Below are 24,059 nucleotides of genomic sequence, written 5' to 3'. Positions count from 1 at the left end.
AAACACTGTCTCTTCTGAAGGACAGTAAAAAGCCCTTATTGGCTGTCCAGTCTGTCCAGTGTCAAATTAGTTTTCTATTCTTAAGTCCTGATTCTAGTTTTAGCATAGATGAAAAGGTGCAAATGTTTGGAGGACAAGACGCTAATACATTGTACTTGTAATTTATAGAACTTCCTTTTTTGGGTTTTAAATTGTTTGACAAACCTGGCTAGTCAAACATTCCCTTTTCCAAGGAAAGTAGTGTGGAGCAAACACTGTCTCCTACAGCCTTCCCTTAACTCCACAGAGTGTTAAAGACAATTTTGTCCAGGTCCAGGCAGAGAGGTGGAGAGCACGTATGAAAAGCACCAAGTATTTTGAAAGGTACAAAAGGTACAATGTATCTCCTTCCTGTAGTAGTTTATTTTTATAATAAGTTAACTAATATGTATATTGAAGTGTGTTGAACTGGTTTCTCCCACATAAATATAAAAGGAAATATTAATTATGGAATAAAGTATAATCATCTAAACCCATAAACAATTCCATCAGATTCCAGTACCTCTGAATGTATTTTAGTTTCATAGACAAGAGCACTGTCACAGCTGCTTGCTAAAAAAAATATCTGAAGAAGCAGGTACTTCAAGTCTGAATGGCAGGGGACCCAAGGTCTGTTAGAAACTTCTCTGAAGAAGACCAAGGACTCTCCTGAGATGCATGACATATATCTGGGGTAACAATAAGCAAGAGAAGCTCCAACATAACTCTCAAAGTATTGTTGAAATCACTGAGAATTTGCCAGCAACAGGCACTTCACATACCTTTGTTATTTTTATCTAGCACATTGATTTCCTTTTCCAGTTTTCAGCTTGCATGAAAACCTCTATACTGTGGTCAGTTTGGAAGATACATACAGCAAATTCCCCTGGAAAATCAATTTGGTCTGTCAGAGAGGAAAACGAACAAATACACAAAAAAACATATAAAAAGGCAAGGGATTTGGGATTGGGGGGGGGGGTCTCATAGAAAGTGATTGGGTTTTTTCTGTTGCATTTTGCCATATCTTCTGGAACTGCAGGGAACAAAATTTGAAGACATCACACAAATAATTTTTCCAGTTGATCTATAGGGAGCTTACATACCAACTGCCTGAATTTCATGGGACACAGGTTAAAATCTGATTTTCTAAACAATCCAACCCTTCTCCTGGGAAAAGGGATTTTTCCTCTTATCTTCCTTCTTCACACAACTGTGTGATAGTAATTCTACGAGAATCCATGAATTTGCATTAGAGCACACAGTACATACCATGAGTATACTTTTGAAACAGACTTCTTTACTGTGAGGGTGGTGAGGCACTGGAACAGGTTGCTCAGAGAAGTTGTGGCTGCCCCATCCCTGGCAGTGTTCAAGGCCAGGTTGGATGGGGCTCTGAGCAACCTGGTCTAGTGGGAGGTGTCCCTGCCCATGGCGGGGGGGTTGAAACAAGATGATCTTCGAGCTCCTTTCCAATCCAAGCCAGTTTATTGTACTGTGATTATTCCCACTTTTTGCTCTTTTCTTTCCACTGCAGAGCACTCTATGAGTATTCAAACACCCTCAGCACCAGCTCTGCTGATCTGTTTCTATGGTATAGTAATATACCTTCTTTAGGTACAATAGTCAGGGACTAATATATTAGTTTAAGGCACTCCTGTGTGAAAGGAAGTCAGACCTCTTCAAGCAGATGACCCAGATCCCTTACTGCTGTTCACTTGCCCAAAACCAAAGATTCTCACTTAGTTTTTGAGTTGACTCCAAGCAGAGTTTACCTTCCTCTCAAGTGGGATGAAAAGTCAGAGAATAGAGACTACCACAAAAGTATTTACATAGAAATTACTGCACTAAAATTAAAAATATTTGGAAAAACAAAATACCAAAAATGTAATGTCCGAATCAACTCCCACAAAAAAAGCAGCAGAAAAATGTGCTGTCTTAAAATATATTCTCTGTTTTACCACTGCAGTTGGCCTAATAATCTGTTCACTAACTTGTCTGTTAGTTCCAGAAAACTGTACCATTCCCTTCCCTGCTATCCTCTGCTAATTATTCCTACTTCTTTGTAATCCTCCAGAGTGACACTCCATCAGCTTCACATAAAACAAAACAAAACAAAACAACAAAAGAAAACAAAAACAAAAAAAAACCCACCCACATTAATTTAACCTAATATAGCACAGAATATTACCCATAAGTTTCAGGGTCCAGATGATAGTTAAAAATCCTCGCATAGCAATAATCAGAAAAAAAAAGTAATACTTAGAAACAAAAGAATGTATTTCTTGCTATGCACCTGAACATGAAGCCACCTGGTCCCACAGGATATGCACCTGGCTTTGTCCCTCATGGTCTAATATCCCAGTATACTTACTCTTGGCAGTATACAGTGCTAGAATTGAGGTTCAGCCATACACTCTCTCTTGCCACCTCAGCTGAACAGGAGAAAACCTTTGGCAGATAAATAGAGAAGGCAATTAGCTATAGAGGTGTCTTGATTGTCAGGGGGAAAAGTTAGAGAAACTCAAATCTTTTAATAGATTCTTGCCAGAAAACAAATTTTAAAAAGCCTGCAGTATTAAACTACGGCATCTTTCAGCTTCCTCCTCAGGGATGTATCTATATTAGCATTTACTGCATTGCAGGGTTCACTTTAGGTTTAAATTTGTTTTGCATATATACTTGGATTCTTGCAATATTACTCAAGCTCTGGTACAGCGAAAGCCTATTCCTTCCTGGTGATCTGAGGCTGAAGTCTTGTGTTGGCGCAGCCTCTGTCTCACCCCACCTGTGATGGGGGCACAAGACCCTCCTCTGGTTGACACTCTACAATCCCTGGTGCACATCTAGGCCCAGCACCTGACAAAAACACTGGACCTGGAACCTAGAGGTCACTGCAAATTAAATCCCAATTCTTTCCTTTTGCACCATGTCAATAAGTAAAGTAATACATAGTCTGAGTTTCTGCAGGCAACTCACCTCGGAGTCCGGCTGTCGTATTTGCTCATGCTGAACAGGCTTTCTGGTCTTTTACCTCTGCTCAAAACAGTTCTAAAATGCCATTAATTAACATATATTTACCAAGGACTGAAACTTTCCTACAACTTCAAACTTTCACTGAAGAAAATAATCACCAAGGACTGTACATACAGGTATTAAGGAATTTAATTAGGAAAATCCAGTGTTCAAAAGTCTATTACCCAGGCTATAGATCATGCAGCACTGCTGACTTTAACAACTTGACATCATTCCTGTTTTCCTTATTCCATTTTGTATGGTATTGCCTTTCTGTCTGCTCATGAGCACAGCTAGGGAGGTTGGTTGTCACACATATGCACACACACACACACACACACTCTTTCTCACTCCATTCGTCCAATCCTGGATATATTCATAAGTGAACTGATATTCCAAATCACTCAACGTAAATGTAGCATGTATTTGTTCAACCAGGCTAACATGTCAGACTTAAATGCTTGCATTTATATCTGTCTGATATGAATTATGCATGAGCATATATTAGCAAGCACTCTCTTTCTCTTCTGTTAAGCTTTGAGCTGGTCCCTTGGGAACTCATTATCTACAGTGGGTTTCACAAGGGCTTGATGTGACTCTACCAGAATTGTTATTGTACCTTCCCAGAAAGACTGTGATACTCTTCCCAGACACCTACAGTTCAATTCAGAGTCGACTATTTAATTGTCTAATAGCAGTGAGTATTTTTCCCACTGAGCCAAAGTAGTGAAATTGAATTATCTGGAATGTTACCGGGTTTTTTTCCAGAGACAGACAGAGCCATTGGCACTGCTGGAATAATTTCAGGGCTGCTCCTTTCCCTGGCAATCTGTTTCGATCTACTTTTCTCTTTTCAAAGGAGGTTTTGATTTTGCTTTTTTTTAGCCACCTCGGGATGGCGACTCTGCCGGATGCCAGCGCCAATGTGGGAGATGAAAGGCAGCCCGTATCCCGCTCGACAACACCCTGTCAGCAGCTGGGAGGCGTCGAGAGAGCTGGTCCATCGCCACGCCGCCACCTCCGAGCCCCGCACCACCAGGGTGGCAGGATGCGGGAGCCACGGCATCCCTCTCCCGCCCGTCCCGCTCCATCACATCAACACCGGCGCCTCAGCTCGGGCACCTCTGGGCACCGGCAGCCAGGGCTGTTCCGCGCTGAGAAAGTGACGGCAGGTTGGCTTTTCCCCACTCGCACGCCACGTGGCACCTCCTGCCACGGGATTTCGCGACTTTTCCGTGGATCTCTCTCCCTCGTGCCGCTGGATCTCCCCGGGGCGCGGGGCCGCGGCGCCCTCTGCGGGCCGCGGCGGGAAGGGCGGGGGAGGGTGCGCGGGGCGATGTGAGGCGGGGCCGGCGGGGGGAACAGGATGGGGAAGCAGCGCAGTTCCCCCCCAGGAGCCCTGGGTTAAGAGGTTAAGAGCTCGCACGTCTCCCCCGTGCCCTGCCTTGGCGGGATGGAGCCCTCTCAGCTGCCGCTTGGGCACGGCCCCGGCCGGCGCTCCGCACCCCCACAAGGTCCGCTCAGCACAGGCGGCTCCCAGGGGAGCCTCAGTGTCTCGGGGCTTCCCGGCTCCCTTCCCGGAGAGGGAAAAGCAACCTGCGCACTCGCTTGCCTCCAAACTGTAAACTTGAACACACAGATTCCGCACAATGACGCCTGAGCCCAGCTGGGTCCGAGGAGCGGCTGCTCCCGGCGGATGGGCTGCGGAGAGTTTCGGGTGGTAAGGCACGGCTGCCCCAGCCAGCCCTGCCCGTCCGTCTGCGGCCTCAGCGTGGCAGCCCGGGCGGCCCGAGCTTGAGGGCACTTTCTCCATCCCCCGAAAAGCAGGAGGCGGGACGGCGGGAGAGTGTCCGAGGCTGCTGCGGACACCTGGCGGGCATCGCCTCAGGGAGGCACCGGCCCGGCCGAGGGCGCGGGAAGGGGCGGCGGTCCCTGCAGCGGCCGGGGGAAGCTCTGGTAGTTCTGCGGTCAGTGAGGGGGAACCCACGCCGAAGGCATCTCCATCTATGGCTTTCTAGGGGGATCGTCCATGGCTTCATACTTTACTTTGCTTTTTAAATAAAATGAGTGTCCCGTCTTCCCGAGCAGATGTTCGGGAGAGCCTAGGAGAGGAAGGGGAGGATGGAGGCATTTGTGTCCCCGGGCTCAGGTCACAGGAGGCAGCAGAGAATGGAACCCAACGCCCCAGACCCCGCACCTGCCACCGCCGGTAAGCGCGGCCAGGACGAGCCCTCCCGCCTGCGGGCGGCTCCCGACGGCCGGAGCTGCCGATGCTGAGGGCACCTGGAGCCTCTCTCCCGGGCAGGAGATGTGGGCATACCCCCGGTCAGGAGCATTTTAAGTGCCCAGCTACAAGCCAGCGGGGGCTTCCAGCTCCTTCGTGCCCAGCTGAGAGCTGCCCTCCGGAGGGAGCCGGGAGAGCACGTCGGGGGCCGGCCCCTGGGGCAGGGCCAGCCCCGCGGAGCCCGCACACCTCCGCAACCAGCGGCGCCGGCCGGCGGCAGGGAAGGAGGGCGGGAAGGAGCCCCGCTCGCCCCGTGAAGCGCACACAGCCCCGGTGCCGGTCCGCGGGGCGGGGGGAGGTGGCAGCGGGGGACTGAGCGGGCGGGGGCCCCGGATGCGTCAGAGATGTGTAAACACCGCCGCGGTGCCCGCCGCTATTTAAGGGGCCCAGGCTGAGTCTCCCCCGACTTCCCTGCTTGGGCACACACGGAACTCACCGCTCCCAACTCGAGTGGGACCTCGGAAAAGCGCAGCGGAAAGGTAGGGAGCACCTGTCACCGTCTTCTGACGGCACCACTGCCGAGGGTGGGGAGGGAAAGGAAATGGGGCTGCCTGGCTCTTACCTGTGCGGCGGCTCGGAGGGCATCCCGCTCTGTGCCGGAGGAAACGCTTCCCGCCGGAGAAGAATTCCGGCAAGAGCGGGCAGCCGGGCGGACCCCAGCGCGGGGTGCGGGATGCGGCGAGCGGCGAGCGGGGCTCCCCTCCGCTGGGAAAGGAACCGGCCAGCAGTGGTGAGATGTTGGCTTTGGAGACTGTAGCAAGGACATGAATACTTAGATGTGTGTGTATACATATATATGTGTGTGTGTAAAAAATACAGGACTCGGGGCATTTGAAGGATTCAATGCACCTTCGATTTCTATGTACCCAAACACAGATGGGTACATCACCAATAACCACACCAGAGTGACATTTCAACTTTCCTCATTCATCTCCTAAGAATGTTTTAAAACCCCCATGTCTTATATACTGTGAATTATTTCAATCTAGTGTATGTGTTGGGCAAATAAACTTAATTTTATCCCCTTCTAAAATTAAAAGGTTACGTGTACTGTTGAAGAACTTAAGAGGTTCAAAAAATCTCACATAGCTGAGATAATTCATTGGTATTTATAAGTGAAAATTACTTCCATAGCATGAAGTACTAGGTAGCTTGTTTCTTCTAAGAATTGAGAGTAATTTCTGTTTCCAGGAAAAAGTACTATTTCAGCTTATGTGATAAAATGATTTAGTAAACCAACATTGTTTTGCTTAGTACACATTTAAGGAAGCAGTAGAAATCTAAATTCTCTGTTTAATATGAAGAAGACTATTAGGTTGCACTTTATTCCTTCCAGATTTTAACTAATCAGCTTTCACCACTCCTGCTATTAGATCAAGAGCTTTGGGGGACAAATGTTAGATTTTGGTTTTTCTTTCACTGGGACAAGTTTTTGGTTTTTTCTTTTTTGTGTATGATGAGATGAAACCTCTTGAACACTAAAGTTCAAATCAATGAAGGTTGGTAGAATAAGGGCTCTTCATAGAACTTGTCAAAACTGAGTATCTGTAATAACAGCAGGGTTTAGTGCAATAGCAAAATACTGAAATGTTTGAGTCCCGCGTTTTTTCAGAGATGGATTCGTGTCCCTTAAGTTTTTATGAAATACAGCTTCCAAATAAAGAAAAGCAAATAAGAATTGAGTAGATCAGGGAGATACAGCGCATACTAGGCTGGAAGAAACAAAATTAATTACCTGTACCTTCCTCTTTATCAAGGGTATTTAGCTATGCACATATGTGTTTTTCAACTTAAGACAGATCCCACAGTCACCTACATTAAAAAAAAAACCAACACAAGCCTGGTTTGCTCGGAATCCAGCATCACTAATGAAGATGGGGCTAGGGACTGCATAAAATGTGGTAAACCTGGCCATGTAACAGCCCACTGTCGCTTTTCTCCCCAGCAATGTACAGCGGGATATGCATCTGCGTGTTCCTTGCTGTGCTCTCGGTGAGCTCCTTCGGACAGCAAGCTCTGGGCTCACGCAATGGGAATCCTCTGCCTGCTGAGCTGGAGCAGAGCCTGACAGAACCTCACCGGCACATCCGCGCCCCGTCATCCGCTGGGTCCCTGAAATCCCTGCCACGGCTGGATGGCAGCAGTGACCAAAGAGCCAACATCGGCGCTTTGCTGGCCAAGTATCTCCAGCAAGCCAGAAAAGGTACTGCTTATTGCCTGCTTCTGTGCCAGTGGGAATTCCTGAAGGGGGACTTAGTAGTTGAGATAACCCTGTCATCATCTAACACGAATTCCTAGAGAAGACAGGATTTAGATTTTGTCTGGTTATTTCTGAAGTAGAGAGCATTCCAAATCCTCTTTCCCAAACCCCTCCCAAAAAAAGGATTTATTTGTAGCAGCCTCTGACTGAGAGTCATGTAAAGATAACTGGAGAAAATGTCACCTCCCTGTCAGGTTATAGTCCAGCTTGTATTTTAAACTATTTTCATTGCCTTATTACTATGGCGGTATTTTCAGTACGTTGTATGTCACATAAAGCAATTATGTTTTCATAAAAGTTTTTCATTTAGTTAAAATCCTCACTCCCTCCCTCTTTTAAAGTTAGAAGAGCAGGAAAACTTTTCTGAGGATAAATGCAGACCAAATGGCTAGCCTCACGTCAGCCGGAAATACCTGTACCAGGGAAATATTCTGAGTATTGGATTTTTCATGTATTTGTTCCCAGAGGAAATTACAATAGCATGAAAGCTTTCAAAACACAGAGCTCACCTTTATTAGCGCAATAATTAAAAGCAATTATAAGTAAAAGCATATTTTCTTCAACATATGTCAATTCCTGGTAGGTTTTTGGTCTCGGGCAGCCTGGGAACACAATCTTGCTGTTACTTAAAACCTCCATGGCACAGTGTAACAAGGACATGAAGAATCAGTAGAGCAATGGGATTACAGGGCATTCTTATAATGAGATTTATTAGTCACTTGAGGAAACAATTGTATTACATAAGAGAAAGAGTAAAGCTATCCCTGTTGACACCTTACAGAATATATTTTACATTGATAGAAAAGTATGCCATCTCTGCTGCCAGTAAAAATGATGGCTCAAAATCATTGGCCACTGAAACTTCTCCAAGAAAACATTTTTCCTTTTGATCTGTCTCATCTCTGTACTGCTCTGTGTCTCAATAGAGTAACACCATGGGCAGCCTAATTGCTGTGGCCTTTTGGCTGCCAGCCTCAGGGAGAGCCACTACAGAAATTTTGTTTACTCATGAAAGGTTCACTCCAGCCTGTGCCCTGTACTACACAGAAAAAAGACATCTAAGAAGGAAACAGGGCTTCAAGGGAAGAGAGTAATTAGGATTAGGATTACCTTGGCATACAGACATTGAGAAACTAAATCACAGCTAGCCCCAGACTGTGCTTAGGATAAAGTTCACTTCATGTAAGTAAGAACTTTCTCCATGTAATGCAGACCATTTAACCCTCCCCTCTTGACAGCTTCCCTGCTGACCTCTATGCTAGGCAAAGCCCTATGCTTATCTATGATGGTGGTCTGCAATTAAGAGATGCCACGTGTTTTTGTGCATTACATATGCAGCCATACACTCTCCTTTGTGTACTCAGAACACAGCCAAATTAGAAACAACAGAAAAATGAATCACTTTCAATAGTGCCTGAAAGATTTCATCTCATGTCAGCAATTTGCACGATATCCATTAAGGAACTTCTTCTAGCTGTTCATGCAATTTAATGGCAAGATAATTCAGATGTGAAATTCCACAATTCAGTGCTACACTTAAGGCTGTTACTGAATAAGCATGTTATTGCAGGAGTCTGTAAAGCAGAATCCTCGTTACCTTTCCCCAGCATAGTCATTGTTGCCCACCCACATGGAAACAGAACATCTCCTTCTAGTTTATGTACCCATTATATTTCCTTAAATATGGGGCTGACATTTCCAAATAGGTTAACCAGAAAAAGCAAAAAAAAAAAAAACACCCTTTGGATTTAAGATGTCTTTTTCTGTAAATATTAATATGAGGGACAATTTCCTGCATATGTGTTATTGACATATATAATTAACTCTAAAAAGTGTCTGGAAGCAGATGTTGGGATTCTTGTGATGCGACTAGGCTAGCTGAACTCTCATTTGTAGATGTAATTGCTGGTTACAGGAGAGAAGGTTCATGGGACAAACAGTATTTACTTCATTTAAAACATACATACAGTGTTCCCATCAAAACATATTCTTATTTAATGTGAAGACTCTGGGCAGTACTTCAGAAATCTCTGTAGAACACTCACATCTACTCTATTAGTCACTTCTAACCTGTCTAAACCATAATACTCACTGGAAAATTCCATCTAGGGGGAAAGAGAGTCTGGGCTTTTGTTAGTGTTAGCACTCACCAGTAGTGGCGTTTGCCCTCATGATTAATAGGAAGGCTGGTTTTGTAAAGTATTTCCAGTTAAAACAGTGAGAGAGTTAAGTTCTCTCAAGGGCTTAGGGATTGATGAGAGCCTTGTAGCTGAACTGCTACAACTGTGAATATGTTTGTCATACACTTATTCTGCAATACTCACACGACATCTCTGGTGGGTTGAGGAAAGGTAATTAAGGTGCTCTTAGGAAATTTGTGACCCAAGCTTTCAATTACGTTAGGCTTTCAGCTTGAATCTGGCACCATGCAGAAGAGATGCTGTAGCTCTCAAGCCAGTGACAGGCACATTTAATGTCCCCTAAGGAGTCCTTGACAGGCCAGAGAGTAGTGGCACCAGGGGAGCCTTTACAGCCCACAGGTCACGTCAGGCTCAGAAGCCTCTTAAGCACCAACATCTGAGTGATGGTTCTGTGCTGCCTGAGCCCTGCCTGGTTATTGTGCTAAGGAGCTGTTGTCATTAACTTAATTACACCTTTTGAATTATGAATGTGAACTTCATGGGGTTTGAGCATTTAATGACAGACATTCTATTCTAGAGAAAATTAATTTTTTTGTCATTTTGTTCTAGATAAATGTCTTAAGCATGGCTTTTTTGTGTGTGTATGTGTATCTTCAACTCCCTGCAACCACTAACAAAGCAATGCAGTTGCTTCTTGTTTTACTGGGTCACGTTCATTATAAAGCATTACATGAGGAAGACCTTGAAATATAAAAGCACAGAGTCAACAAGGGTTTCTTCAAAACACAAGAAACTGAAAGCAAGGCAATTTTGTAGATTTGGATATATGGTATTTAATTTGGGCTCCTTTTCCTTTTTGATCAATTCAAGTATTCCTCAAGCCTCAGTCTGCATTGAATACTAATATATTCCTTCCTCCCTCAAAGCTTAACTCCATCTAATTATTGATAGATATCAAGTTTGTCTGTTTTCAGGGAGTACAGAGAAAAGTCATTTACCTTTCCCTGTATTTTTTAGGTACACTATGTGATGATATGAAACCAGAGGATTGCAGTCCATTTTTTAAAGCATAAACTCTCCTGGCAAATAGTTTGTGTGTCTTTGATGCCTTAAGCAAGGCGTATAGAAAGGATAAAGCAAGATCAGAAATCAGCCTCCAACCCTGCTGTAAAAAGAATTACGAAGGCTTTGGATAAGCAATGACAAAGGCACTGACATTGTCGAAAGCCCTGTGTAATTCCAGCAATAGGTACCTCTGACTGTGAACTCCAGACACAACTCTCTCCATTTCAGGATTATTCCCAAAACCTAGGATTCATAACTCTACCCTGCTTATTACTGAATTTGCACTGTAAGAGCTCCTGTACTTACGTTAATGTCTTTCTAAGCAACACAGGACTGCAGTGTCTCAGGCTTGAGCCTGCTCTCAAGAAGAGTTATTTTGCATCTAGAGCAGCTCTCCCAGTACGAGCAAGCAAACATGGGCCTTTACAGGAATAGTGAGAAATGGTATGGTCTCCTCCTCTCTCTCTCTCTAGTAAAATAGGAGGGAAGAAGGAAAAATCTATCCATATTCCTTCCTGTTAGACAGGAGGAGACTGTTCCTGCAGCAGGAGGTAGAAAATAATCTATTTATATTGCACTGAAAAAATCCAAGGCACTTTCAGAACATTACATGTAAGGCTTCTACTGATGTTTTCCCCAGTGACATGACACTGGTGTTACATGGCTGGTATTAGGTACATTTCAACTATTGCAGACATCTGCTAATGAGCACAAGCCAGATCAGAACACGGGTGAACCCAGAGAATGTGTCCTCTTACTCTCTGCTCTCCCAAATGCTTTTTCCTTAGGTTCCACTGGAAGATTCTCAGTTATGGGAAACAGGGTACAGAGCATTGATCCTACTCACAGGATAAATGACAGAGACTACATGGGCTGGATGGATTTTGGACGCCGCAGTGCTGAAGAATATGAGTATTCTTCGTGAAGAACACCAGATTATAGCAACAAGGAAAAAAAAAATCACACTCCCATGTCTCTACAAAAAGAGATAAATCAATTTGTTGTCCTCTTCAAATCAGTGTTTTAAAGTATTTAAAATCATGTATTTGACATAAGTTTGTCTGTAAGACTACACAATGCAATATATACATATGCAGAATTTTCCAGAAAACGTTTTCTTTCTTTTGTGGTTTCTCATACATTAATACTATATTAAAATGATTTCACTTATTGTCCTTGTCCTGTCACTGCATGTTGCTGGGTGTTTTACTATAAAGAGAGGCAGGATAATGCCTTCATTTGGCAATGTAAATATATTCCATAGGTTGAGTAGTCAGACAGATTATCCACTTTTCAGAGAAACCTTGTGTCAGTTCCCATAGCTTTGAACTCTAGGGGACTTGTCCAGGTATAAACACAGCAGCTCAATACTGCCAGAAAAGACAGCTATTTTCATGGTGACCCTACTTGCAAAGGACTGAGTTAAACACTGAGCCCACATGTTTGCAGTGAATAGCCAATACTACTAAAACAGTGAAAAAGAGGAATGATACCAACATGTTTCATCTTCCTGGCTTACTTGTTTTATGTTGTGAACTCAATGTGAAAGTTCTGCTGATGGCTGCAAATCACAGAATAAACAGAGCATTCTCTGCTGCGTGGTGAGCCAAGCATTCATTTGGGAGGGGGTGAGGACAGGTTCCTGAACAGAGCAGAAGGTGATCCTGAGAGGGATACGTATTGGAACAGTCTAGTCACAGTATCCTGAAAGGAAAGGGGTGGCTTCCAAGTATCACAGAGGCTGTCTGAGTTGGCTATTGCCCACCAATGTGAAGAGGAGGAGGGAGGTTCTGCCCAGCTCTCACCTGGCTCAGAGCAGGGCAGAGGGCCCCAAGTTCAGAGCTGGGCAGTGATCCCAGCTTGTGCAAAACCAGCACCCTGCAGATCCTGCAGTCATTCCTGTCTGCCTGTGGGCAGGCTGAAAAAAAAGTGTTTTACTTGCACTTTGTTCCTCCACCACGGGTAACCAACCTCCTTGAAGCTCCTAGGTCTCCTTCAGCAGCTGGATCTCCCATCTAAGGAATGCCCTAAATTGTAAAGGAGGTGATTTTTGCATTGCATAATTCACAGAGTTTCTCCCTAACGTGTGCACTATGACAAAAAGGAAAATATTTGTCACACACAGGAAAGCAGGTGCTTGCCAAAGGAAAGAGGCAGCAATTTCTACAGCAGTTAACAGGCAAACACAAAGCATAGAAAACAATACATAGAAAATAGTTGCACTAAACCAAAATTCTACCAAAACCAAGAAGACTGGGAAACAAACCAAAACGGTTGTGCCAAGGGTTGAGCACAAAAACACTTTGAGGAGCTGTTCCCAGCTAGGGGAGCAAACAGCACTGCAGAATCTGCAGTGAAAGGGAGACTTCAGTAAACAGCAACGGGGAGTTTTCTTCTCTAGTAACATCAAATACCTTTTTTTTTTTTTTTGTGGATTTCATCTAGAAAACATGGAAATGTTTTTCTGCTTTTCTTCCTCTCAAGCTTCTCCCAGTCCACCAGTTTCCAAGCCACCTAGTCTGGCTTTTTTTAGGTTCCTCTCTAAGCATAATGAATCCCAAATCACCTGAATTCTCTCCTTGGTTTTGGTTATCGCTCACAGCAAGAGAGTCCAAAGTGCCCATTTTTCCCAAAACTTTCAAACAAGAGATTAAAACCAATTAATATATTTTTTTTTAAACTGAGGGAAATACAAATAAATCTAAAAATGCATATATTTAAACATTTCCCACCAAAGTGATGTTTCTTTAAAACTACTTGGGAGAAAACTCAGTTTCTGTTTTGCTATCTTTTAAATTAATGTCAGGAACATTCAAGAAATATTTTTAAATGTTTTCATCCCTGGCTTACACTGATGAAGGATGTAATACTGTAATATTCTGGGGGGGCTGGGAGTCGGTGATGTCACAAATCAAGCCTTATTATTGCAGAATGCTGTCAATTAGGAAAAACCCCAACCTTTTGTTTGTCTCCTTTGTCTCATTTCCTACAGGCAGATGGATGGAGAGACAAAGATGTTCTTTCCCCTTCCTCTCTTCTGAAGGTCTCTGAAGATGTCTCTGAAAGCACACAGCCCTCAGTGCAGTCAGCCGATGGGTTTGGCAGCTTTTCTACGCCACTCCCCCAGGACAGGGGCATCTCTGCCTGACACACAAAAATGATTTCACCACCTGACTGACACGAGTTGAGTGTTAAGAGTAAAGAAGTATGGGGGCAACTGCAGTAGTTATGAAGAGGGACTGTGACTCTGGGATACAGTGCTGTTCCTCAAGGCAAAGGGGAGCCGGCTGTTAGCAGCTGGCTATAAGTAGCTCAGCAACATTATCCTCATCATAAAAACGTCCATCACCTGCTCCTCTGGGAACAGAAGAAATTCCCCAGATGGGAAAGGGTTGTAAAGGCTGCTGAGACACCATTCAGCTCCCAGGTGACCTGGAGGTGCTAATTTGAGCTAAACAGGGGAGCCAGCAAACCTGGGAAAGTCATTCAGCCCTGGTTGGTACAACCCTTATCCTATGGCATTAGTGAAGCCACTCTCTAGGTTGCTCTGTTTTAACCCAAGGGAAACAGCAGCCTCAGAGACGGAGGCCCTGCAGCTGGGTAGGAGCTCCTTGCATCCAGCAAAGATTTTGGGCTGAGAAGTGCCCCACAGATTCCAGCACACCCAGCAGTGCATTGGCACAACCTCCTGGTGCTGTCTGGGATGTGAGACTCCTGGCACTGCCAACTCTCTTGACATTTAATTCAGCTTTCTCCAAATTCATCTTTATGAAAGCATGTGCATAGGTGCTAAATTTACACTGGCAAAACAGCAAATCAATACCTTCTTGCATTTAAAGGCTGTTTATTTTCTCCGTGAGCTTTATTCAGTTAGTTCTGTTCCAGCTTTATTATTTCAAAACAGGTGCTGGGCAAATCTCTGTGAATGGAGCAGCTTACTGCAAACTCCACATAAATTATTTGGGAAAAGCTTGTGGTTCTGCTTGTGCAGAGCTGTGCATACAGCAGCTGTGCAAAGAGGGTGGAAACAGCAAGTGCTCCTTGTCAGAATGAGGGGAAACCCAAGCAAGAGAGAGGGAGCACCCATGCCTGGGGGGGCAGCTCTGCCTGGGAGCTGGGGCAGCATGTGAGGGAAACCTCAGCTACACCACTGCGCCTGACCCTGAACAGTCTCATCTCCCCTGGTATTTCATGCAGGAGCACGTGTGGATCCTACTCTCCTCTCCTCAGCTTTGATGCATCCCCAGCTGCTTCATCCTTGCTGCGTGTGGGCTGGCAACATGCCCCAGCCAGATGTTCCCAGCTGCAGCCCAGCTGTGCACATTTCAGCAAGCCTGACAGCAGACCAGGCACTTCCCTCTCCAAGGCTTGAGCAGAGGAATTTGCAAGTCAAACAAGGTGAACCTTTCAATGTCCCAGCAGAGCAGTAAAAGGCTTCCCTGTGTGTTCAATTTTTGTATCCCCTAAGTTCATTAAAATTCCCTTAAAGAAAGGAAAAAACTGCCTGTGTGCTTGTTAAAGCTTTAATCATCTCAAAGTACCTGTGTCAATTGAACAGCAATTGGATTCAGCACAGCTTGAAATCTATTTCAGCAGGACAAAAATCTCTGTCATCTTTTAAATACAAACATTAGTGGCTTCTCAAGTGTAGGCCATTCTCACATGAAAGCCCACTGCCTACATTATAGCCAAGGACATTGCTAAGCACCAGTAACTTTCAGGACTTTTATTTTCCTTACCATTCTGTGGTTCAGTTGGCTTGTTAAGTGAATTGAAGCAGGTCTGAACAGCACCCAGTGAGATGTGGTAGCACAGCTGAACGAGGCTAATTCTTCACCATGAATACAAGCCACGGGCAGCAGATGCCGTTTGTACCAAGGGAAGGCAGGACACATCTCACCAGCACTGTTGGACTTTTCAATTAAATGTAGAGAGCTGCCAGTACATGTGTCCAGGGAGTTGGGAGGAACTCTCAAACCTCTGTGCACAACAGCAGTATGGTGTGGGGCCATCTGATACTTACGATACATGTAAAAAGAAGAGGGAAGAGTCTCAAAAGGCTTTTTTAGCCAGTCTTGGCTCTCCAAAGAACATGCCATAGCCTATCCCTCCCTCATGTGTCCATAGCCCAGTCTTAAAAGACACAATCCTCAACACCTTATCTTCCTCTCCCCTCCAACCGAGCTTTCAGAGGAGAATTACCAGAAGTGAAGATGCACCCAGAAAAGTTTCTGAGATAGCTGAATATTGCAAGGGTGGAGCACTATTTCAACACTCTCTCTTCTGTGCATCTCAGACTCTGTGCTCTCACCTTCCCTGGACTGGCACTTGCTTAACTCATCCTGTTACCAGGCAAGGAGGGCTGGATGCACAGTGCTTATCCTCCCTGGATCCCTCCCGTTAACCATTAACTTTCTGACCACCAGCTTCCCCCAGGCTCGGAGCTGGGCAGAGAGGAAAGATGAGTGTCTGTACTCACTGACAGGCCCTGGCTGTGCCCCTGACATCAGCCTCTCTCACAGCTGGCGTAGGGCACTGCGTCACACTAATGCAAGCCCTCCATGAGTTTATTTTGGCATTACTGCTATCCCACTTTCTCTCTGTAGCAAGTACGTGATACAAATGCTTTTATTTCCCTCTCCACCTCATACACACACACACATCCTTCTCCTCAATGAGGGTGTCTAATCTTTCTAAGAGTAACTGCCTGATTATTCCCTCCCCCATTGCTTAGCTTTCACCACATGTACAGGTTTTTTTGAGCTTCTCACTGCCTGATGTTTAATCACTATAATGTTCCCTCCCTCAGTAACAATGATATTGGCTAACAACAGACCTCAGTCTTGTCTCTTTTGAAAAATACAGGATGTTTCCTCCTTATTCTGTACTTTCACATTTTGTTACTACATGTTTTGCACTGTATTAGGCAGGAGAGTGCAAACTCCTCTCCTCCTCAAAATACAGAAACCACACAACATCCAATTCTGCATTTCTCACAACTCAAATTAAAAAATCAAAAAGTGCATTTGCTTCTCTTTTTTCTTTTGACTCAAGTTTCACTGATTTCAGCAAGCTTAAAATCTGAAAACTTTTCAAACAGTTCTGTGTCTAAGAATTCAAAAAAACAAAGGATGGCCTCTCATTTTGCTTCAACTAAGATGAGAGCAAGGGATCAAGGTGGAAGATTTATCACTTTAAAAGAACAGAGAAAAAGTTGAATAATACATGACAATGCAACTTTTCTGTTATTTTATTGATATTAGTGAAGAAAAAATTAAATTTCATCATTCTGAAGTGTTACAGTTGCTTTCTCTGGTGGGTGGACAGCTCCTACAGCTTATTTAAAGGCTAAATAATACTTCCCGATTGCACGATTAACTTCTACACTTTAAGTTCTCTTATGGTATTGCTTTCTTCCTCTGGGTATATAAAATGGTCCATTATGAAGTCCACGACTTTTTTTCAGAATCAACTGTTATTCTATCTACTGGTTTAAGATACATTCAAATAAAAAGATACTTAAATTTACTTGCAGTAAGTGCACACATACAACAGCAAACAGAGCTGATGGCATTTTACTAAAACATTGTAAGTTCATAGAATAAATAGAAGTCTTCAAACACATGCTGTAACTGACCAATGTGTTTTCTTTTCTTTCTCAAAATATATCCTTAGTGTCCATAGCACTACCGCAATAACTACGTCATTCAGAAAAAAACAAACCACCCACCTATCTCTCATCACAAAGACTAAAAGACAGTTTCATTTATACAAGAAATTATCAGTGCTAATAATTTAGTAACAGTCTGGTACACATGGCAATGCACAGCAATTACATGTAGTGTGACAATGGTAACAAACGGGGAGCTTGATTTTAGATGCCACAAGAAGTGCAAGGAAAAGAAAGTGGCTGCTAAACCCTCCCTGCTTTGCTCCTCTCCATCCCCTCTCCCAAAAAATATTTATGTCTGAGCTCTGCTCTGGAAACAAGTTCCCTCCAGTCTGTTCCAGTTCCAAGGTATTTAAACTCCTTCTACAAGCACTCAGCAGAGTTGGGAGAAACAGAGAAAAAATTGTGATATAATTCAGATTGCCTGGCAGCTAAAGGTTGCGTGAGGTCTTATGTTTCCTTTCTGAAAAAGCAGTGGGTTATATGTTTGTATGGCAGGTATTTTTTTCATTTTAAAAACACTGCTAAAATAAAGCATTTCCCCTATTTTTACCTGGACTAAGGTCTGACTTCAGATGAAAAAGGTTTCTCTGAAAAAAGAAAACAGAAAATGGGTGGAGAATATTCTCACCCTGCTTACAAGGCCACTGTCTTCAACATGCATGAAACACGAAGATCAGCATGAGGGCTGCAAGTTGCTCTTTCCTGCCTGTACCATTCTGTTACTAAATGTTTTCTGTGGTTTTCTGCTGAGGTTTCAAGGACTCACCTTTTCCTAATACTGGTTTTGCTACATGTTCTTTTATAACATTCTTATCTGTCGATCTGTTCCGCAACTTGGACTTCTAGGAAGTCACTGCCATGTTTACCTCACAAGTTGTGAAAACTGTTTTCTTTGGGCGCACTGACAAAGCATGTTTCAGTGGCGGCAACACATAGTAAAGTATTTTCCCTTCCACAATCCAGTGCAGCATTGAACAAAACAAAACAAACAACAAAAAAAGAAGTTGCACAGAGTGTAAGTGTGCCAAAGGAAACAGCGGTGGTAGGAATACATTAATATTCCAGGTACCCAGTGGGCCTGCTGACCTCAACACAGTATTAGTTCAAGTTTATAATCTTGGGGAAGAGGCAAATACAGAACAGGAAAAAAAAATTCATCCATTCAGGCATAATAGCCAGGCACTACAATAACTCAGCTCAACTCATCTACAGAGGCAAAATTAAAACTACCACTTGTTAAACTGAGTGCTTTTCTCAGTATTTAATGAAGCACAAATGCTCCCATGCTTCAAGTGATGTAATGAGAGGTCTCACATAACACATTCAATAGCTTCCCATGCACCTTTGACTCAAGTTAGGCTAGCTACAGAATTCACGTTTTTCTAGTCAAGTTATTTTTTGTTGGTTTTGCTCTTTTGTTTTTTTCAGTGCATCTTAAAAAAAAAAACCCTTTTCAAAAGGTTAGCAAGTTAACCTTAATACAGCAATCATAACATAGAGCCTTTCGCACTCAATTGAACAGTAAAATAATCCAATTAGTTACAATAGATCTGGTACATATTTACACATTTTATACAAAGTTTACACATTTCTCCCATTAGGCACGAAGTTGATTTGTCAAACTCAAGAGGCAATGAAGGGGTGGTGGGGAAAGGAAAAGGAGATTGGAGAAAGAATCTGAGTATTTTCATTTAAAAAGATTAGCTGTAAAAATAAAGTCCTTCATCGTAAGCTAGTTTGCTTCGGGAGCTTGGTTCCCATGAGGATCCCCGAGGTGAGAGACGTTGGGCCTTTCATCTGCATGCTGGAACCCACCATGGTGGGGAAGCTCCGGTTCCTTCGGATGCCACTGTTCAGCTGGATGCCCCCAATGGCACTGGTCACGGCAGGGCAGCCCAAGGGGAGACCGTCTGGTGCCAGGCCTCCAGGAACAAGGGCCCTCACGGGTCCCTGTGCCCCACAGAGAAGAGGTCCCTGGTCATCAGTTAAAGGAGGAGCTGACGTTTGCCCTGAACTCACAACTTTGGCAATACCAAACCTCCTGACTTTGTCCACAAGATTAAGGTTGGAAACAGACACGTCAGTTTGGCTCTCACTGTTCCTGATGTTCTTTTTATTCCTCACCTCCTTCAAGATTGAACTAGCAGGTTTTGAAGCCAAGAAGTTGTCATAAGGTGGGCTGGTGCACTTGAACTCAAAAGATGGAGGGGAAGAAGAAGGTGTCTGCATGGGTGAGTTTGGGGGAGTGGAAGGAATGATCGCCATTTTCGGGGAGTACGTGTTCAGCAGGGTGCTCCTGCTGGCTCTGTCCCAGCTCTGTGGATTGTACACTGCTGCCGAGATGCCCCTTTCCTTCAGCAGCCACACCAGCCCCAGGGACGTGCTCATTGTCGTCGTGGATTCCCGGAGGTTGGTGAAGGATTCGGCCAAACTCAGACGCCGAGGAGTGCAGGGAGTAGCCACCGGGGTGCCTTTCAAATTGCTAATGCTGCCACAAGCTGGAGTAGGTGCTGCGTTAAGGCTGAAAGCAAAGGAGGAGTCAAATTATTCTCTCCAGTAGAAAACTGAAATTTACTGCAGGCAAGATTTTTAACCCTGAGCAGAGCCTTTTATCCATTTGGAGAGTGCACAGGTCACTGACAGTTCCCAGCCTCCCACAAATGTGATTACAAGCGCAAAACCATCAGATCTTACAAAACACATCTCCACTTTGCACACTTCACAGCCCAGTCTCACAGGATTAATGCCACTGCTGAGAGCCAGCACCACATTTCTCCTGATAAAACTATTTACAGGTTTTGATCAACACCTTCACTTTTTCTTCCTGATCTACTGGCTGTAACAACTCCCAGTTGCTTCTAAGAGACAAGGAAATGCAGGAGACTGGACCAATGATATAAGCAAGACATTTACTTTTTAGTGTCACTTCTGAGCACACAGAACTGAATGCTCATTCATTAAGGCATGGTGTACTCAGTTATTCCAGAAACAAGGCATGTGGGATATCTATGACACTGCAGATTCATGTCTGTTTGAGAGAATCCCAAGAGCTCCATGCAACCTCAGAAAAAAACACTTTCCAACTTTTTCTAACCATGTGCAAATGATGGTCTTTTTCACATGTACACACACATACCAAAAAAAAAAAAAAAAAAAAGAATTCCACTGTAGTATCTCCTAGGCATGGGTTCATCCCCTCTAATGGCACTCAGTCAGTCTTGTGCAATGCAACACTTGATGCTAAGGAAGGATTCAATGATATGAGCTCACCACTGTTCAAAGAAGGAAATCTATTCCCTCACCTTGCCAGGTTAGCAAGTAGAAGACACTCACCAAGAGTCAGAGAGAAAGTAAAGCCAGTTGAAGACAGGGGGAAAACTAAGCAGCTGGGAGGAGAAAGAACAGGGGAGAGAGTGGGATCTTGCCTTTTCAGTAGAGCCACACTCTTGGATTGGCTCAGCCAGAACACGCAACTTTAACTTAAGTTGGGTTCTCCGCACCAAGAAAAGCATCAAAGAGCCACTTTGAGACAATCTCGTTGGATTTCCAGAAGACTCTGGCCAATGACTAAATTGCATCTTTTTTGCCCCATATGGACAAAAAGGGCTCTGAGATTGTGTCTTGACTGGAATTTTCCATCTCATTACACCTTACATTAATGAACTCTACTTAGCCAACACTACTGTGCATGTCAGGTTAGACACCCTGGCATGTTTTGTGCTGCAGCTTCTGATGAGCTTAGAACATCATCTAGATCCTTGGTTTACAGAGAGCAGGTGATGTGAGTTCATGTAACACCAGAAACTCTAGTCCCATGGTCTAAAAATCAGCATATCTTTAAGGCACTTCTTAATTACAAAAATATTAGCCTGATGCTATGAAGTCTCAAGTCACGTCTTCTTTACAAGGCTAAATAGGATGTGACCAACATGATCTCTAACAGTGATTTTGAATGGTACCAACCTCCACCATAAGCAAGGGAAACTGAGGAAGTTGAATTGCAGATCCAATTCAACAAGAGGAATCCCATATATTCCTCCTGGTATGCTGCAGTGAAACACTTATTTGAGAAAACTGGCAGATATAATTAGAAAAGCAGCCTTGCTAAGTGGCTCTGGAATCGGTCTCCTTGCACCCCCGTGTGTGCTGTGGCTGTCAGTGCATGTGGCAGATGTGCTAAGGCACATCCTGATGTCCTCTCCCCTCTGCCTGTGCTGACTTAGCGGCAGGGAAGAAGGATCTCTCCCAGCAGAGCTAAGGAGACCATGCACACTCACTGCAGCAGCACACACACTCTGAGGGCAAGGCTGAGTGGAAAGAAGTTAGTTCACAATTCTTCTCTTAAGCATTGACTAAAGCTGGACCCTCATAGTTCTGATTCCATTGGAACTAAAGAGCAGTGTCAGCCACTGTGGTACACTTCCCTTACAGCCAAATACACAATACAGAAGTCTTGAAAAGCGTGAGGGAGAGAAAAGAAAGAGAGTTTACTGCATGAACTGACTTTCGACAAGGTACGACCATATACATTTCAGAAATCCAGACATATGGTGCCAATAACCAGTCTTCCAAGATATCCTAGTCACAAGATGAAAACTACAGCACTCCAATGGTTTATTAACCTCAACAGCTTCACTCCTTCCAGGTACAGATTTCAGTTGCACAGATATGTAGATTAGTATTTCTACTAATTTTTCAGCACAGTTATACACTACAGTGCAATTAAAAAAAAAAGCCATCCCTGCAAGAAAGCAGTTGCAGATGTTGCCTTTTTGTCCATTTGATCACTTTGGCATTGCTTTAACTGGGAAATATTTTTCCCATCAAACTGACCAACACTGCAAGGAAGCCTGGACACAACTGCAGAAACAGACTCAAAGTGGCCTCAGCAACTCAGCCCAGTGATGGTTTCAGAGTTAGATTGAGAAAAGAAACAAATAAATGAGCATTTCATTTAGCTTGATGAAATTTAGTAAGGTTAGAGCAACACCTGGGGTAGCACAGATTAAGATGCAACCAGGCAGGTAAATGCCAAACCTCTTGGGGTTATCTGGTGCCACACACACTAGCATTCCTTGTACATGACCCTGCCAACAGAGATGCTGCTGGCAGTGCTGCTCACCCCCGACCACGCTGGGTCACAGTGTCTGCCCTACACCTCCTCTCATCACGAGACATAACGCAGTTTCTCGTCCTCCTCACATGACCTGTGAAGAATCATTTATAGTTGGTAAGGAGGAGCTCTGTAAACATGTCTGCTGAAAACAATATTTTGTTTATTTTGCTCTTTGTTCTCCTGAACGAACAATGAACTTCCATTTAACTAAGGCAGCTGAAAATGTACTGAATTTAGCTGTCTTTTCTGACTGATTTGTTTGATTTAGTATCCAAAGACTTTATTACGACCACAACTGACAGCAATTCAACAATAACAAGAAAACTAAAATAGAACTGCAACCATATAAGAGCATCTCTTCAGTAATTGTGCTGAGGGGAAAGACAGAAAAAAGTAAAGAAAAGCCAGGCAGGCCACTAATAACTAAGTTCAGAAAGGGATGCAAAAAAGTTACATTTAAACATCATACATTTCCTTTCCACTTGACAGGTTTTCATATTCAATACCCTTACTTTTCATGCCCTTCATAGGCAGTCAGTGCCTATCATGTCTAAACAAGTGTAGACCCCCTCTGCACGGGGACCTACACAGTGGTACACCCCCACACAGGAGCTGGAAGGGGCAGAGAAAGCACTGTCCTTATACACAGAGAAAAACATTCTGTAAATCCTGATTTGCTAAGGGAGGAAAGCTCCCTCTTTAGGTATGAAATTCACACCACACCACACGCCCCCCTCCCCCTGGTTGTCTGATCTTCACCTTCCATAAGGCCACAACACTGCCTACTGTTGGCATGCAGTGTCTATACTGCCAATTGCTATTGCATCAGTTTCAGTCTGGCTGCCAGGAATTCATTTCTAACAATTACACCAAGGTACAAAGTAGACATCTCCCTGTTTCCAGTTATACCTCCTCCTCCATTCCTCAAGTACTTCCTGGATTTCTTTATCTGCACATCTTTTCTTCTTCTGAGAGGAAAGACTTAGACTTTCTCCCTGAAAAAATCTCTCATCTTTTTTGTGAGAGATCACATTCTGTGCATTCACATATGAGGACTATAACTAGTCTAAGATGAAGAGTAGCCAGGTTTAGATACCAGAAGCCAATATAGTTATGCCTGATCTTGCAACATCTAGAGACAACAAAACTTAAGAAATTTTGATTGGCTTTTTAAAACACCACACGTGCCTCTCAAAATCAGGCTGAGGTAACTCAAAATTGGAGGAGTAATTGGTGTGTGCGTTGTAATTCACCAATGCAGCCAATGCCTATGCTTATGCTATTATTTTGCATTTGCTTAGAGGGAAAACTCTGATAGAGCTGAATGCTTTGCCATCATGAGAATCCCTTACCTTGGCGTGACTCGTGTGAGTTCATCGGAGGGGTGCAGAATGCGGCAGGTGGTGAAGGTGAAGGTGGAGTTGGTTTGTGACATGCACTTCCCAGGATGAGGTACTAAATTAAAAAAAAGCAAATTCTTTGCATTTTAC

At 44.0% G+C, this 24,059-nt stretch overlaps 2 protein-coding genes across 9 annotated transcripts in view; one reads left to right on the top strand and one right to left on the bottom strand.

Moving 5' to 3' along the window:
- The first annotated feature begins 5,675 nt into the window (after positions 1 to 5,675).
- On the top strand, positions 5,676 to 12,377 carry CCK (cholecystokinin). The gene is made up of 3 exons (XM_032106080.1): positions 5,676 to 5,793; positions 7,260 to 7,517; positions 11,569 to 12,377. The coding sequence occupies exons 2-3, from the start codon at positions 7,262 to 7,264 to the stop codon at positions 11,703 to 11,705; spliced, it is 393 nt and encodes a 130-aa protein (XP_031961971.1). The 5' UTR covers positions 5,676 to 5,793; positions 7,260 to 7,261; the 3' UTR covers positions 11,706 to 12,377.
- Positions 12,378 to 17,006: 4,629 nt separating this feature from the next.
- The window catches only part of TRAK1 (trafficking kinesin protein 1), a 103,497-nt gene continuing 96,444 nt past the window's right edge, over positions 17,007 to 24,059 (bottom strand). For all 8 annotated transcript variants that reach the window (XM_032106001.1, XM_032106011.1, XM_032106029.1 and 5 more), the window contains 2 exons: positions 23,922 to 24,024; positions 17,007 to 19,974 (listed from right to left, as the gene is read on the bottom strand). In XM_032106001.1, coding sequence (XP_031961892.1) covers positions 19,176 to 19,974; positions 23,922 to 24,024 — 902 coding nt within the window. In that variant the 3' untranslated portion in view covers positions 17,007 to 19,175. The remainder of the gene's footprint in view (positions 19,975 to 23,921; positions 24,025 to 24,059) is intronic.

The sequence above is a fragment of the Corvus moneduloides genome, chromosome 1 (genome assembly GCF_009650955.1).
Source record: "Corvus moneduloides isolate bCorMon1 chromosome 1, bCorMon1.pri, whole genome shotgun sequence".
Taxonomy (NCBI): Eukaryota; Metazoa; Chordata; class Aves; order Passeriformes; family Corvidae; genus Corvus; species Corvus moneduloides.
This window is presented reverse-complemented; position numbering and strand designations above follow the sequence as displayed.

Excerpts from the sequence above, each read along its gene's own strand:
- CCK (XM_032106080.1), top strand. The coding sequence starts at position 7,262 with ATGTACAGCGGGATATGCATCTGCGTGTTCCTTGCTGTGCTCTCGGTG. Across the intron at positions 7,518-11,568 it reads TCTCCAGCAAGCCAGAAAAG|GTTCCACTGGAAGATTCTCA; the intron begins GTACTGCTTATT and ends CTTTTTCCTTAG.